The 16,343-nt window shown below is 37.5% G+C and overlaps 1 protein-coding gene across 1 annotated transcript in view; it reads left to right on the forward strand.

Annotated features, from left to right (window-relative positions):
* Nucleotides 1-9,055, forward strand: part of EDAR (ectodysplasin A receptor) — a 70,334-nt gene extending 61,279 nt beyond the window's left edge. The window contains exons 6-12 of the mRNA XM_032679613.1: nucleotides 749-835; nucleotides 1,963-2,088; nucleotides 2,177-2,251; nucleotides 2,564-2,636; nucleotides 3,353-3,512; nucleotides 6,392-6,452; nucleotides 7,810-9,055. Of these exons, the coding sequence (XP_032535504.1) occupies nucleotides 749-835; nucleotides 1,963-2,088; nucleotides 2,177-2,251; nucleotides 2,564-2,636; nucleotides 3,353-3,512; nucleotides 6,392-6,452; nucleotides 7,810-8,129 (902 nt within the window). The 3' untranslated portion in view covers nucleotides 8,130-9,055. The remainder of the gene's footprint in view (nucleotides 1-748; nucleotides 836-1,962; nucleotides 2,089-2,176; nucleotides 2,252-2,563; nucleotides 2,637-3,352; nucleotides 3,513-6,391; nucleotides 6,453-7,809) is intronic.
* The last annotated feature ends 7,288 nt before the right edge of the window (nucleotides 9,056-16,343 follow it).

Here is a 16,343-nt window from a genome sequence, read left to right on the forward strand (position 1 = left end):
GTTTGCATTACCTGCTTAGCAGTGGCATTAAAGTTTATTTGACAATGAAGAGAATGTTTATCCCCAACCCTAATATTTCTGTTCTGATTTGAAACTGTGCCACCACCATTCTATGTGAAAGACTAATTCCAAATAATATGCAGTACTGTCTGATATTGTCAAAATATGTTAATTTATGACTTGGTTTAATGCTTTGTGGGGTCACAAGGGTTTGCATACTATCACAGCTTCACAGTGGTGCTGCTAATGACGGATGCTTGTGAGAAGCACTAGTCTGATGAATCTACACGAGCTGACTCTGAGCTGTCTCAGAGTCTGCAGTTGCAAATAATGGAGCAGGGGGTTGTAAACGGTTTAAATCATCAGCTGGATCTGGAAAACTTTCTGATACCCAGGACAGATCTGTAACATGGGAATCTATTTATAATGGTTGGCCTGTGTCTGAAGATGCTTGGGTGTCTTCTCAGTTCCTAGCTGTTCAGGATCTTTGATTTCTTCCACTCCCTCTAGACATTATGCAAAAATGTAGTCAAATGTAGTCAAAAAAGTCAACTGGCAACTTTCAGCATGCCAGTAATGCATATTGATATTAGTGACATTTCAAAAAACGACCAGTTCATGGCTTCTTTGCTAATAAATAGGGAATGCAACCAACCGAATGAAAAAGCTCTTTTTACTTGAGCCAGCATATTCCTTTGTCTGGACAAAGTAACCACAGAAGTTTATTGCATTTCTGTTTATATTGCAGGTGCAGGGGCTAACTCTGGCATTTCAGCCATTTTTCCAAGTACCTCTGGCACAAGCACTTTCTCACCTTACCAGCATGCTCACAAAGGTAGGAATGCACTCACCAAGTTAATTCAGGATCTGTTTGTTTTGAAAAGGGCATCAACAAAGTGCAAATATCTATTGTGGTTTTCATTGCCACTATTTCTGCACTTCTACAACTGCTGTTAGGAATAATTCAGAATTCACTTTTATTTCTTGGTTAATCAAAACTGCTGCTTTAGTTAGCTGAACATTAAATGGATTTGAACTGTACTCAGTAATGCCAGCAGTGAATTTAGCTCATTATTTGTAGCTATACAGAAATGGCACTCTGCCTCATCAAAAGCTTAGCTTAGAAGGGTGACAAGAATTCAATGCACAAATATGGTCAGTCTCTTATTGAGCTAACATAAACAGTTCTCCAGCATGATTGTTAGGTTTTTAAAATATGTGAACCTGAAAAGACACAACAAGAAAGATGCAGTTAATGAGGCACTGACAATGCTGATCTTATTGGTATTGTCTGAAAACCTGGTTGTGAGGATCATGTTTTCAGAAAATTGAAGTTTTCGTGCATTTTAGCATATCTGTAATTTTCTGCATCCTTTTGTGGCTTTTCGATTCGATTCTTTCACATCCAAGTGCCATTTCTGAATACCTTTTCACATAGCTTATTTTAAATTCACCTTCTAGCTGTGCTGTGTTTAAAGTATCTGTTAAAAAAACATCAGTTCCTGTACATGTGCATTGTCTTCGCCTTTTAACTGCAGAGCTTTTGAGGCAGCCACACTTATCAACAGTTGTTTTAGCTCTTATTCCCTTTGCATATTTACCTTATTTTTTTGTCTTTTCAATCCTGATTCCCAGAATTCAGTGTTAGAAAAGCTGCTACTCTTGCTTACGTATAGCTTTTATGTTATTAGCAGATAATACAATTTCATACACGTTGTATCTGATGGATCATGCCATCAAATATTTTAATTGATGCATAAATATAAAAGTATTGAAAAACTGTTAATTAATTTGCTTTTGAGATGCAACACTAAGTTTTTCAATTCTTAGTAAGTAACCAAGACTTAGATCAACTCAACAAGTATGCAAAATATGTGTGAGAGTAGACTGCAAACTATTAACTACTCTCTGATCCTAAGAGTTGCTCCTTTAAGAAAGTATTCTTTTAATTTATTCCAGCAGATCTTTCAGGACAAGGACATCTGGCTACAGCTCTTATAATTGCCATGTCTACCATCTTCATAATGGCTATTGCCATTGTCCTCATCATCATGTTTTACATTGTGAAAACAAAACCTTCTGCTCAAGGTAATTGTTCAGCAGGTGAAATTTCAGCTGCAAATGCTGGTTTTGGATGGCTTCTGAGAATAATTAGTGTTTTATTTTTATATTCTAGCCTGTTGCAAGAGCCACTCAGTAAAAAATGTTGAAGCTCAGGCTAACACACAAGAAGAGAAGAAAGAAGTGCAAGGTATACATTTTTAGTTTTGCTTTTTCTATCCAAGACAACATTGGGCTTAAATACTCTTAAATACTCTTAATACATTTCTCTCAGTTACAATTTCTCCTTTGAATTGTATAAAACTCACATCAGTTTATTAAAGAATTGTCTATAATAGTTTTTTCGTACTACCAGAATGTCAATTAATCCTTTGATAGCACTTAAAAAGTAGCAGAGAGATTTATGTTTGCAGTAAGGTTGCCAGGAGAACCAGCTTCTGACACAAAGCACTGGTTTGGAAACTCCTTGCCTATTTAAATTTCTCTAATTATTTATCTACAGATAATGTTGTGATATTTTCTGAGAAAGAAGAGTTTGAAAAACTTACAGCAACTCCAGCTAAGGCTGTCAAAAGGTGGGTAAAAGATAAACATACTGCCAGTTTAATTGAAGTAGGGGAGGGACATGGTCACCATTCATCCTGGTACAGTGGAACACATGAAGAACAAACTTGGTGGGTAGGTTGCTGCAGCAGGGAAAAGACTAGGTGCCTTAGCAGGCTTTTCCTTCTCCAGTTTTTCGGACAATGGCAAATGTCACCAAAGAGAAACCTGCACCCTCCCCACTCCCTCTGTGACCAACTCATTAGCTCTTGGGTCTCCATCTCACCTTTTGAGAGGTTCATTTCTGGGATCTGAGTGCAGCTCTCACTCACATGGCCTTAGTAAGGTTCCCCTTCCCTTCTAGGCAGGAAAAGTAAAAACAGCTGTAACAGGCCTTTTCTGTGGCATCATCTGGATGGCACAGTGTGGTAGTTTTCCTCACCTTGTCTCTGCCTGGCAGCCAAACCTGCCCGGTTAACACGATTATGGTGGGCTAAACACTGTCCTCAGTTGGAAAATCCCTCTATAAAAGGATTATTGTAAGCTATGTGTGACTGTGTTACTTGGTGGGCACTGTACATACACCCTGGGTTGGTGAATGCCATTACTTTAACAGGATTTCAGAGGAAAGGCATTTTAAAAAATGGAAGACACTTGTATTCAATTAGCTCTCAGATAGCAAAAGGGAGATGGCCGGAGTCAATCCATAACAGGCTTCACTAAGATAACCATATCCTTCATTTTACAGTGAAAACGATGCATCTTCTGAGAATGAACGACTTTTAAGCCGTAGTATGGATAGTGATGAAGAAGCTGCAGTTGACAAGCAAGGGACCCCAGAGAGATGCTTATTATCTTTAGTGCATTTGGCCAGAGATAAATCTTCTACAAGCAATAAATCAACTGGGGTAAGGCTATTTTGAGATTTAAAAATTGAGAGCATTTTTCTATATTTTTTTAAGGGAAAAAATATACAAACTATCACCCTCCCCAAATGCATTGTAGTGTAGATCAGACTGATTTACAAGAGCTTTTCCAGACAAATTGTTTATAGAATCATCTTTGCACAGTGACATATATGTACATATATATTGTTCAGGGATGAAACCCAAATTTCCAACCAGAGTAATAACTTCACTTCTCTGTGTATTAAATGTTATAGTCTAAAGAAAAAAACATTAAAACCGGCAACCCCCTGTTATGGCTAATGCTAATAAAACTATTCGAAATGCTACATTTACTGTGAAAGATCCCAGACAATAAAATAATGTAGCAGCATGGCTGGATTCAGCTGACAGTGTAGCATCTGAGTACCTTGACCCAGCTGCATTGGTATTTCCACAGCACAGATTTCTCAATAATATCCGGTGTTGTGCTCAGTTTTCATGCGTAATTTTGAAAGACACACGAATGTTTTGAAGGTCATTGCTCTGAAGGACACTGTAAACCACTGTGTGTTTTGCTGTGGAAGGTCTTTGCTTCTTCCTGCTTAGTGTGTACTGCTCAGGGCTCTTTATCTCACTTGGAGTATTTTAAGGCATAGTTAAGGCCACACCTCACCCACACAACTTTTCTGTTTGTGTTAACATGAAACTGTCCTTAAAAAGAAAGTGCGTGCCCAGATATCTTTTTAGTACTTCAAAAACTGGCAATACCTAGTACAAAATCACATAATTAATATCAAACATCCAATATAATTTAGGAATAAAGAAGTTTGAAAATGCTTCTTTTCATGTTTGCATGTTTTAAATTGTTGGGATGGTTCAGCTCAAAATTTCTAAACCAGCTTGCTTTTCAGCTTAGTCCAGACACAAAGTCTCAACACAAGCAAAATGGTTTTGTAGTTGTAAACTGTTATGACCGTCTGAAAATAACTTCCTACTCCAATGCTCACATTTTAAAATTCAGGTTTCTGAGGTCTCTAAAAATATCCAACTTCATGACATAAGCACTGGCTTGAAATAGGACAACACACCTTGGGTAGGCATGAAATCGGAACATTTTAATAAGAAGCATCTTACCTTCTAAAGACTATATATATTAGACACATTCTCCAGAGTCATTTAGGTAGATATCTCATAAGCACACCTGAAGCATGAACTACTTCTTCCAAACCTTCTGGAAGAAACATATTTCTCACAGACTGAAGACTGCTGACAAGGCTGAAGACAGACTTTTCAATGAAAGTGCAGATTGTGTCAAGATCCTCCATACCTAAGATGTCACAATTAATTAGAAAAGCAGTAATTTGCTTGAGGCTGGAGATTAAGTAACATGACTAGTACATGAAAGAGTATTCAGTAGCCATTGGACACGGAAAAAAAAATTTAGTCCTACTGTTAACCAAGTCTGCTTCTTCCTAGTTAAAACAAAATCGATTTGCGAATAGCTATGACACAGAGGATCATTAGGCTAAATGTCACCTGTTTACTTTCAGCATAAGGTTTACAAATCCTCTATCTTCTGGCTCTGGTAAAAAGAGCATCCTGCACAATTCTTCATGGGCATGGAATTACTTAACCTCCCTCTTTACCCTAAAAGTGAGAGGAGAATGAAAAAAAGGATCCAATAGTTTTCCTAGGAGGAGTTTTAATTAATCCTATTAAAAGAAAATTTCCTGTTTACAAGGTTCTAAAACAGCTAATCCAAGCCTACAATAGCAACATGACCTATTAAGCACATGTAAATTAAACTAAGAATATGTGAACAACAGTTGGTGTCTGGATTGCATTGCCCTGCAATACATGACAGGCTTCAGGTGGAGCAGCCATTTTGTGGTCTTCATCTGCAAGTCTATTAATCCAAGTCATTGATGTGCCTTGCCCTTTAGAGCCCAAATAAAATGAGGAAAATCTTTCCACAAAACTAAATACTGAAAGCAGAGCTTTTTTTTTCTAGCCTGGTTTGCAGTGAAAAGTGACAAATTTGTGAAGATAATGCTAGAGTCCTGTCAAAAAGACAGCTTTTCAGAAATCTCAGTCCTAATGAGAGCTGGCACAGGGAAGAAAATTCCAGTACCTGCGAACTCATGACATTTTGACATTTGTTTTCACTCACATTGAATCCAAAGCCAAACCTTGACTTTTGCTAAATGAAACTATATAAAAATGTCCATTTTTGACTTTAAAAATGTCAGGTTTTCATTCTGAGATTCTTTCTTGTCAAAAATTACCAGAGCACCCTGGACCTCAGATTTTTCCTTTTCAAAGATTCACTCATTTATTTTTTTTTTAATCTATCTGTAAAATGTTTCAGATTTATGAAGACAATGTATAATCAAAGAAAATACAGTTAATTAGTAATTAACTAAGTAGTTCTACATCAAATGACAGAAAGGAAGATCTCCTCCTCTAGAGTCCTCTTAGATCACTGGAAGAAGGCAATTTCAGTCTGAATTTAGTTCTCTGCAGCCAGTCCTGACCTAGTTTACCTGGACATCCCTACATTAATTGTCTGCATGCATGATACTGGATTTGTCCTTATTCTCAGGAGTTTGCTTTGGTTTGAAAGCAAAATAAAATAGACAAACACTTGAAGCAGAAAGGCAATTGCTCTCAAAAAAGACTAGAAGTTGGAAAGATCTCTAGCAGTAGCAAGTGAAATCAGAAGTACATTTATGCTTCATGGAATAATGGTTGTGTCATTTTCTTTGAGTCTTCAAAAGGGACCCTTGAGGATAACCCCTAGCACCATGAAATGAACATGTCCCACAGATTTTCCACTTCTGTCTGCTAGTTGTTTACTCTTATGACTGAAAAATTAATGAAATCAAACTTCTCTCATTTAGATTCAAAGTCGAAGGAAAAAGATACTCGATGTGTATGCTAACGTATGCGACGTTGCAGAAGGTGAGTGCACAGAACTTGCACCTACATTAACAGCATGAAATTAGATCACAAGTGTTTGCTATAAGAAAGGCCTCTGCTTTTCTACGGAAATGGTCCCAATCCAGAAAAGACACTCTGTAGCCAGATTTGTACTTGCCAGGGTGCCCTGACCCCAGAACTATCTAGGCCCTGGTCTTGCGCTGGAGGATGTCACAACTTGTCTCCAGTCATGTGCACAGGGTTCCTTCCTATGGAGAGCAGGAAGAGTTGTGTTGGGCTGTGTTGGGACACACACGCAGACCAAGTTGTGAAGAAGCCCTTTTGCACTCCCCATCTAGAGGAAACACGTTTGATTTATTTATTTAGTTCTTTGGATAACAGATAGAAAATAGTTCCAAATATGGAAGTGTGATTTGGGGAGGGTCAGGACTGAGGGTGAGACACTCTGCTTCTTTAAATGAGACACTCTGCACCTCTCACAACAAAAAGTGGAGTTTCCAAGTTTTAAGTGTTTTAACCATGTTTAGCACTTGACTGTCTGAACTGTTCTAGCAGAAGCAATATGAATTAAATTCCCTGCAGAACAGGAGACATGACTGCATTTACTTCCCACCACACACGCAGTTCATGTGCACATGTATGAGTATTCTGTGGTTCAGCGAGCTCTGTCTCCCACCAAATTACTGCTGTTGAGTAAAAAGCTGGAAAACTGCATAAGCGAAAAGCTGGTTTGGAAAAAATGCTGTAGCTTAATCTCTCCTCTGTTCTCTGACCATGAATACACAGAATATATGTCCATGAAAAAATAGCTTTTTCCCCACAGGATGAATGTTAAATCCTCTCTAGGGATTCAGTGACAGTAATGAGAGTGGAGCACTTGCAGGGACTTTTATGCTTGCATTTGGTATCATTGCTTCACTTCACTTCTGGCTTTCCCACAAGGGCAACTTTCAATTACAGACATGTTTCAGCAGCTGCTGGTGACAGTCCTGGAGAAGGGTCAAAGCTGTCTCTCAAGCTCAAACACTGTGCCTGATGTGCAGAGGTGTATTAATGGGGCTGCTCACTAGGGATACAGTTACAATATACTGTTTCTAACAGCTAGTAAATTGTTGAAGGAAGAGGCAGTCATGGGAATTCACACAAGCCATCTAATACTTCTTTCCCAGGCAACTGTTTACCCTAATTATTGTACCCTACTGTCACTAAGAAGAATTAATTTGATAATATACGGTAATACCTTTGGAGCTAGACATACCTGTCATGGACTATCACTTAAAGATTTTAGCTGTATTCATTGCTAACAGTATAATCTCTAGTACTTAAATGTCAACACTCGTGCCCAGACCCACCTGACAGTGCACACCTCCCTTTACAGGTCTGAGCCCTACAGAGCTGCCATTTGATTGCCTGGAGAAGACCAGCCGAATGCTCAGCTCGACCTACAACACAGAAAAAGCCATAGTGAAAACGTGGCGCCACCTTGCCGAGAGCTTTGGACTGAAGAGAGATGAGATAGGCGGTATGACAGACGGCATGCAGCTGTTTGACCGCATCAGCACGGCAGGTTACAGTATCCCAGAACTGCTAACCAAACTGGTACAGATTGAGCGGTTGGATGCTGTTGAATCCTTGTGTGCAGATATTCTGGAGTGGGCACAAGCAATGCCAGCTCCTGAACCAGCAGGGACATCCTGACATGCCTGCCTGGGACCTGCACTTCTACATCACCCCAAAGAAGCACGATTTTGGCAAGCACACAAAGACTATGGACAAAAGACCATTGATGTTTCTTCTACATAATTGCTCCTGATAGCCAATGGGAAGCTCTTCTCTTTGACTTCTAAAAAAAAAGTGAAGTTGCACATTTATAAAAATAAGAGCAGAAATCTCCCAAGAAGCTTGGTATGAAACATGTCAATAAACAAAATTATTATATTAACCAGTTACTGATAACAAGTGGACACACAAATATCCATTTTGCGGTCTGTATTATGAGTATAAGGACAAATAGCCCTGCTGATACCCTTCCTGCCTGGCCTTCAAGAAAGGCATTGAATAGCTCTCTGAAAATATTCCTGTCTCTTAGGACTTCATTCAATGGTGTAATGATTTAATAGTTACAGTCAGAAGCAGTACCACAGCTACAGTGTCAATTATACACATGAGGCACGTACATTTCTATCTGCTCCAACCAATTTCATTTTCTACACTTACTGTGGGTTTGTTGAATCTAGAAGTATGTCCACAGATTTACTAACTATACTACATGAAAAAAGAGTCACCATAACTTACAGATTGAAGTGCTTCAAAACAATGTACATAAAGCACGTTAATGCACTCTTGGTCCATACTGACATTTCAGAAATTATAAATTCAAACTGCTGACTTGCTGAGGACAAGCTGATTAGGCAAGTGGACAGCAAAATTTGTCAGTCACTCCTTGCGAGTTGAGAACAAGTTCTTTTCTTCTTTGCTATTACAAAAATAAAACCAAAACCCCAAACAAGAAAAAAACGCACCTTGTCCACTATCATGAAAAATGTACTTTTCAGGTAGTGACATCTACATATCAAATTATATTCCAAGAAGAGGAAATTCAGACAACAGTGCACAAGTGACAGTATGAGCATAAAGAGCAGATTTCTTTAGAGACACCTGAAGTGCAGAGGAAAAATGTTTTTTTAAATGCTATACTCTTGTAAGCCTAGACCATAAGCACAGAATCTACCTGTGAAAACAAATTCATGTGGAAGGTAAAGCATTATTTTGAGTTTGTGTATAACAAAAGTTCAGCTAATTTTTTCCTTTTAACTAAATCTCTGGTTTTCATGGCTAAAAATTCTCTAAAACTCATCCAGGCCACAAGTCAATATCTGTTACCAAGCCTATTTGCCTAATTTATAGCTAAAATAGTGATGGCAGATTTCACTGAGTGCAATCACTAAATTAAGAGACCCGTCAATTCCAAAGCAATACTTCTTAAGTTCCAAAGTGCATGACTGAACAAAATGCTATTAAAAATATTAACTATTACCCTGAATTTAACAACCAGTGTGCCATTGCTTAGTAACTAGATCTTACCTGTTATGGTATTATAATTGTGCAGAACATTTAGTATCACCTTGTAACATCTATATTTAGCATCTTTTCAGCACTTGATTTGTATAGCAGAGGAATTACATACAGCAACATAAAACCTATCCCTGTCATTATTCTTCTTCCCCCCTTTCTTTTGCATCACAAAACACTCTTCATTAATTTGCATATGCCAAATTTGATGAGAATTTTGACTCTTAACAAAGCAGCAAGCTGCATTTATTTGAACATTTAATTAGTTGACTGATATTGAATTTAGGAGTGAAATTCTTGGTGTCTTGAAATTAACGACAAATTCATACAGACTTCAACAGGCTTCAATAAGATTTCTAGATCTTCAAGATTTTCAAGACCCTGAATCTGCAGTTTTTACTGTTGCTACTAGCATAAATAAAAAAGGGGAAAGGAAAAAAAAAACCGTGAAGAACCTATTTTTCTTGTGCCAGTGTGTAACTACAGTGTTATTCAGTGGACTGCCTCTTAAGTGTGTCATTTAATACTATACATCATTAGAAGATACAAGATAAAGAAGATACAAGAATCCTCTTTCCTATGTTTATTTGGCCATGAAAAGATAGGGTTTTGAAATCAATCGTGCCAATGTGAATACAGACTATTTAACATTATTTTATTTAGTATACAGTATTTTTATTGTTACACAAAAGATGTGCAGGAATGAAAAAAACCCTGTAGATCTTGCGAAAGCTTACTTTCTAATAACTTGTTTAATGCTGTATATATAACTTATTTTATTGTAAAGTATGAACATAAAATATGCTAATAAAATAAAGAGGTCAAACACAGTTGTATTAGCCATTTCTTTGCCTTATAAATGTGTAAGTAAATGATTTAGCCAAGGGCTAGCAGGCACATTCCTGTGGTATGGGAGTGTCTTTGTAACATACATGGAGGAATCTTTGCATTCTTGTAGGATACTGCTTCTCTGTATCACAATTAGGAAACTTCTGCAGCAGCAACCATTTTGTCAAGCGTGTTTGGGTTCAGTATTTCACCTCATTGGTACTGTGAAAATACCAAACACCTTGCTATTCCTCAGAGAAACTGTAAGCTTTTTTCTATTACTGAGAACTGGTACAGACTGTGAGACTGAACAATAATCTCACAGTAACAATACTCTCTCGTTAACATGTCTTCATTCTCCATTCCTAAATTACCAGTACTACACCACGTTACCAGAAATCTTAACTGGAAGTTTTCGCTGCATGACAGGATAATTGGGTTCATGCAGTCCTAGGCTGCACAGGTGAGACCCCCGGAAGAACTGCTAGCTTCTGGAAAAAACAGAGCCCCAAGTTGGATTTCCCCCAGACTGAAGGTACTTACTACCTTGTAAGACCTTTCCCACCTAATCTCGGCTCTCTAGCCTGACCAATACTGTCCCAGTTTTTCCATAGAGAAACTTGCTGGATTTCTGGCTGCAGTCAGGAACTGCCCTCTACATAGTGTTTGATATTTGATGGTCCTGATATGATGACATTAATCAAAAGAATAGAGGTAAGGTGAGCTGAAAAGGATAGGTCTCTGCTTTGCAGAATAAAGCAACACCAGCTGACTGCCTCCATTTTCTATAATTTGAGATCATTAATCCATTATTCATGAACAAAAAGATAATGTGTCCAGCAGCATGGTTTGGAGGATGAGCTGAAAAGACATGCCAGTTCCAATTCTCCTTGTCAAACTCAAAGCCTCATGCATTTAGAAGTCCTGTTTTGTTATAAACAGGGTGTGTTTAACAGAAAAATCCTTCCTGATGTAGGTGAAAATCATGACCCAGAGGTAAAACAATGACTCCTGTATGCAGAAGTCATTCTTCTGCAAGAAACTTCTATATTCCTCTGTGATAATGAAAAGCAAATGGAGACCATGCCCTTATGCATTGGGTAGGCTTCCTGCTGCACATTCCATTAAATATATTAACATAAAGAGGGTAAGAATGCACTGTCTCAGGCTATATCTAGTTTTAGACACATAATATTGCATATGTATTTTATCCCTCCCATCCAAATAAGCTCTTTTGATTATTTATTGTGATATGATTTATAATGCATAGCACCTCGTACCTCAGGTATTAATTTATCACTATCAACCACTCTTCAAGGACAGAAAAATGCTGATTCCTTTTTGCCACTGCTCTGTGAAACTAGACTGTTTGAATACTTATTGAAGAATGGCAAGCATGCACTGCTGCAGAAGACATCAGTGATTAGCTGTTATACAGATCACACACAGGCATTTCAGTTGTCCACCTCCTTCAAAAAAAAAAAGATTTTTTTTGTTTGTTTTGTTTTTTAATAGTCGAGGCTGCTTTAAAAGCAAGCTTGTAATAGGATTCAAGTTAGCATCACAAGACAATTCAGGAATTATTTTCCAATTTAATCCAACATGTAGAAGTAAACAAAAAATCAGGAGGAGGTAACACTAAAGACTGATTAGTAGAAAGAGAACTGAATCCAGAAGGAAGCAGAGTTCAGTATCTGTTTCTGAAATTCAGCCTCGGTGTGCAAGGCTGCTGTGAAAAAAAATCATTCCTCGCACTTTCTCACACTTCAGTGTGGAGGAGGACAAATCAAGAGGACATAAAACTGCGACACTGTGAGGAGGATCATGAACAGAAAAAGTATGTTTAATTGCATTTCTTATATAAATCTCTCTTGAATCCACACACTATTTCTTCTAATTCCTTCTTCTGAAGGAATTAGATTCCTAATTCACTAATTCCTTCTGAAGCTCAAACCAGTCTGGCAACACTAGTTATCTCCAACCTTCTTCAAAGGCCTTCTACTTTTGCAAAAAGCTGATGTGTAGGTGGGATATTATGCTCCTGTTCACAATGTATCCTGTACCATAGGGTACATTTTTTCCCTGAGGCTGGATAGATTATTTTTATTTATTTTCTTCATAATTAACTGCACCAAGTCTGCCATTTTATGGAGCTGAAGAAGATCTTAAAGTAAACTTATTATTAGGAATGTTATCCTATGCTGACTTTTCAACTATTGTTAGCAGTATCCTGGCCACTGAGTTTGCAGCCCTAGCTTGTGCCCGTCTATCAGAGAAGTAACTTACCATTAAGCTGCAGTGATCAGAGACACATGCTATATTCAGGGAAATATTCCTTGGGTCCAGTCTAAATACCCTTGAGTAATAGGCACAGATAGAATTGTTTTTGGAAAAAAAAAAATATATGGATTCTCAGATCTCTTTCTCTCAGTTAATTCTCTCAGTCTGACTTTGGAGATCAGAATGTCTTGCACATTATATCTTGTTAAATTTCAACTCAGGACCACTCAAAAAACATAGCTACAAGCAAGTAAACAGTACATGGTTTTGTTCAAAGTTATCTCTTCTAGTAGTGATCAAGTAGTTATACAAGACACTTGCTTACAAACTTGTGTGAAAAACACAAGTCTAACAAACAAGGATGTTCTTAGCTATGATCAGAAGATGGCATTCAAGGGTTTCATCTATTTCTGATGATGGATAGTGATGGTTATGACACAGCAGACTACAAGAGTCAGAGACACAAAGGTGCCTTTGCCCATAAAAGCATTCCTCAGAGAGATGTCTAAGGTAGGATCACAACACTGCACAGCACTATTACTTTTACAATAATTTTTGTCAGTTTTAAAAACATGTGAGCATTAGATCATTAAGAGGAGCACAAGGGGTCACTGCTTTACCACCACGGTTCCTCTACTCATTTGGCAAGTGGAATACTACCAAATTGTTTCATAGATTAAACTTTCCAACTTTCTAGACTACATTTAAATATGCCATCCTGAAGATAAATGTTTTCTATCAGGCCATCAATCTCTAAAGCTATATAACATTAGGAAGAGATGCAAGCCAGTCATGTTCAGGAGGACTGGAAGATAACTGTGAAATCACACTTCAAGAGACAGACCTTTTACAGATGGTGAAAGTCATAAACATGAAGAAACAGAGCACAACTGTGCAGGTTGGGTAGTGTTAGCCTATTTTATTTAGCTCTGCCAAGCTTCTGCAAATACAACTCTCCCTGTCCAGGGAATAATCTTTCTTACAGATTTGCCACATCTAGGCTTTGTAGATCAGGTCTGAAACACTGTCTTGCTTATTTATCAATAGGAAACCTTTGATAAAGAGGTTGATGATTACAATTCTACAATAGATGAGTTTGTAAAAAAAAAAAAAGCTATTTTTCATCATGTTTGGTAGCCTTTTCTGGTATCAAAACTATCTTAACATGAAGAGATGCAATATTCTTGTTGACTTTCTCAATGAGGACTCTCACAGTTGTTCAAAAAATGAGCAAGACAACATTGTGTGTTAATTCTTTATCTTTCCTTAAAGTAATAGGTTGTGACTACAAGAAATTTTCTTTGTTGCATGCCAGTGATGGAAATTGATCACTTCTGGAGACCTATACAAAAGCAAGATATGGCAGGTTGTAGCTATTTTGAAGGTATGTGTTCTGACTGATCAGCTCCCAGAAAGTGTGAGAGTTCCTGCCCTTCTTTTAAGCGCAAGTACTCATCAGGTCTCTCACTTCCCCTCAAATTCTCTCTCAAAAAATGGCTGAAAATGAATATTCTCTCAGTGAATAATAATTCACATCTTGCCAGAGGTGTCCTGCATATTAAAATAGCATATCCCTTTGCAGAAAACCCGATAAACAGTGATCACATAAATCAGGTTTCCATAGGGAATCAGGAGTCATGGGAAATAGCTATAGCTATGGTTAACTTTTTTCAAATGTCTCTTGTAGATAGTTTTCTGGGAGAAAGATAAAGAAGAAATTCATACTCATATTATAGTATCTAAATGCTACAAAAGCAGAAAAAACCCCCAGAAAATTCTAGATTCCATCTGCAAAGGCAATACAATACAAAGACAGGCCCAAAATGTGGCCAATTTGAGAGAAATCTATCCTTTCCAAAACCCAAACAAACCAAATCCACAAAAGACAGCAGAGAATGCAACTGAATTCCTCTGTTCCCATTCCCTATAGAGACTGCCAAGGTCAGTCAGGGGCCAACAGGATGGGGATGCTTGAGCAAGGCCACAACAAGGACTGGTGTGGGCATCTGGGGTGGGCTGGCTCACAAGACTGATGTTCAAGGCAGTTCAACAAGCAGGTGTTTACAAAATTTGACACACCAAATAGAAGCAGAAATACTGGTGGGTTAGGTATAATATTATCCTAGTACCTACCTCTGCCTGTTAATGACAAAGGCCAGCTAGGTTATCTGTGCTTCTAGTGCAGACAACTTTATTAGCTAGCTTCATTACTCTATATAATCAGTTACAAATTGAAACAGAATAAATATGAAATCTCCATTTCTATTTATTATTTTTGATCATTTGATCCATTTTTGGTAGGCTGACATTTTACTTTCCTTGAAGTTGCAAGACAAATTTTTCACTTGTATTTATAGGCTGCATGTCCTATAAAGCCATGCACGTTTGAAGATGCAATGCAGTGCAAACTGGAAATCTGATGGTAAATAAAACCAATTCCAAATTCATCATTGTTTTAGCTTTCTAGATATTAGGAGGCTTCATAAACATTTCTGCATTAAGAGGATTGATTAGTAATAAATTTGAGGAAAAAATCATGGCATGGTTTATATTCTTTAAAGATCTTCACTGCAAAGTTTATGACAATGTACTAACTACTATAGATTGTCTGTTAACAACTGGCTACACAAAAATTCACTTCTACCATTCAGAAGTCCAGCCTCCATATAAGCCTACCAGAGTGTATTTGTGATTTAAGTTTTTTACCTAAGAATTATTACAGAGTCAAAAATCACATGCACATTTTGAAACTTTACTACAGAATCACAGTCACAGAATGATTTGGATTGGAAGGGACCTTAAGGATCATCTAGTTCCAATCCACCTGCTGTGGGCAAGGACAGCTCCCACTCGACCAGGTTGCTGAATGCCCCATCTAACATCAGTCTCACTCTTGGGTCATTTAATTGCATTAATATTTAACAGATTAAAAAAAACTTTTTTCTTGTTTTTGCATTTTAACCAGAAACCTAACATTCAGATCATACAAATTTGAAATCAACTGTGATTTAACTTTCCAGACTGTAATATAAACCCGCACATAAATCACAAGGGGCCAATACTAAAAGCTACACCATACTCTGTATCTCTTTGTACTGCACTGCCTTTGCCATCATTAGACAACCACCTTGTGTTAAACTGGGATCACAAGGAAGACTAGTAGATTAACAAACAACAGCAATGAAGGCTGAAAATTAAGAGCACAATCAACATTCTTGTCGGTGTAAGAAAGCTAACAACTTTCTACAGGTTTTATTGGTTACTAATTTTGTAGTATTTTTAAATGGTACTAGATGGAGAATTACATGAGCACTGGGAACACTCTTCCTAAACAAGAGGATTTTGTCTCCAGCCAAACATACTCCAGCCACAGTGCAAGCTTTTGCACTGCTGGTTAATTTGACAGAAGACCGAAACTACTGATGAAGAAATACTTAGTTCAAAACATACCTGATTGTCAGCAAATGTTTTTAGCTATGATTAGTGTTATTTAAAAATTACCTAGAATTGGTTTCCTGCCCAAAGAGTACACACTGCTTGCTCTCTCTTCTGGACATACTTGGTGCCAAATCTAGTGTAGACTCCTTTCATAGAAAAGCTTGTCAGAAGTATTAAGTCAAATTGCTAGAAAAATATTTGCAGATAGAATTAAACTTCAAAAGCAGTTCAATGATTTCTGGCAAAAAAAATACAAAAAAAAGTATGAAAAGGAGAAATAAACCTCTGAAGTTT

Source organism: Chiroxiphia lanceolata, chromosome 2, assembly GCF_009829145.1.
Source record: "Chiroxiphia lanceolata isolate bChiLan1 chromosome 2, bChiLan1.pri, whole genome shotgun sequence".
Lineage (NCBI taxonomy): Eukaryota > Metazoa > Chordata > Aves > Passeriformes > Pipridae > Chiroxiphia > Chiroxiphia lanceolata.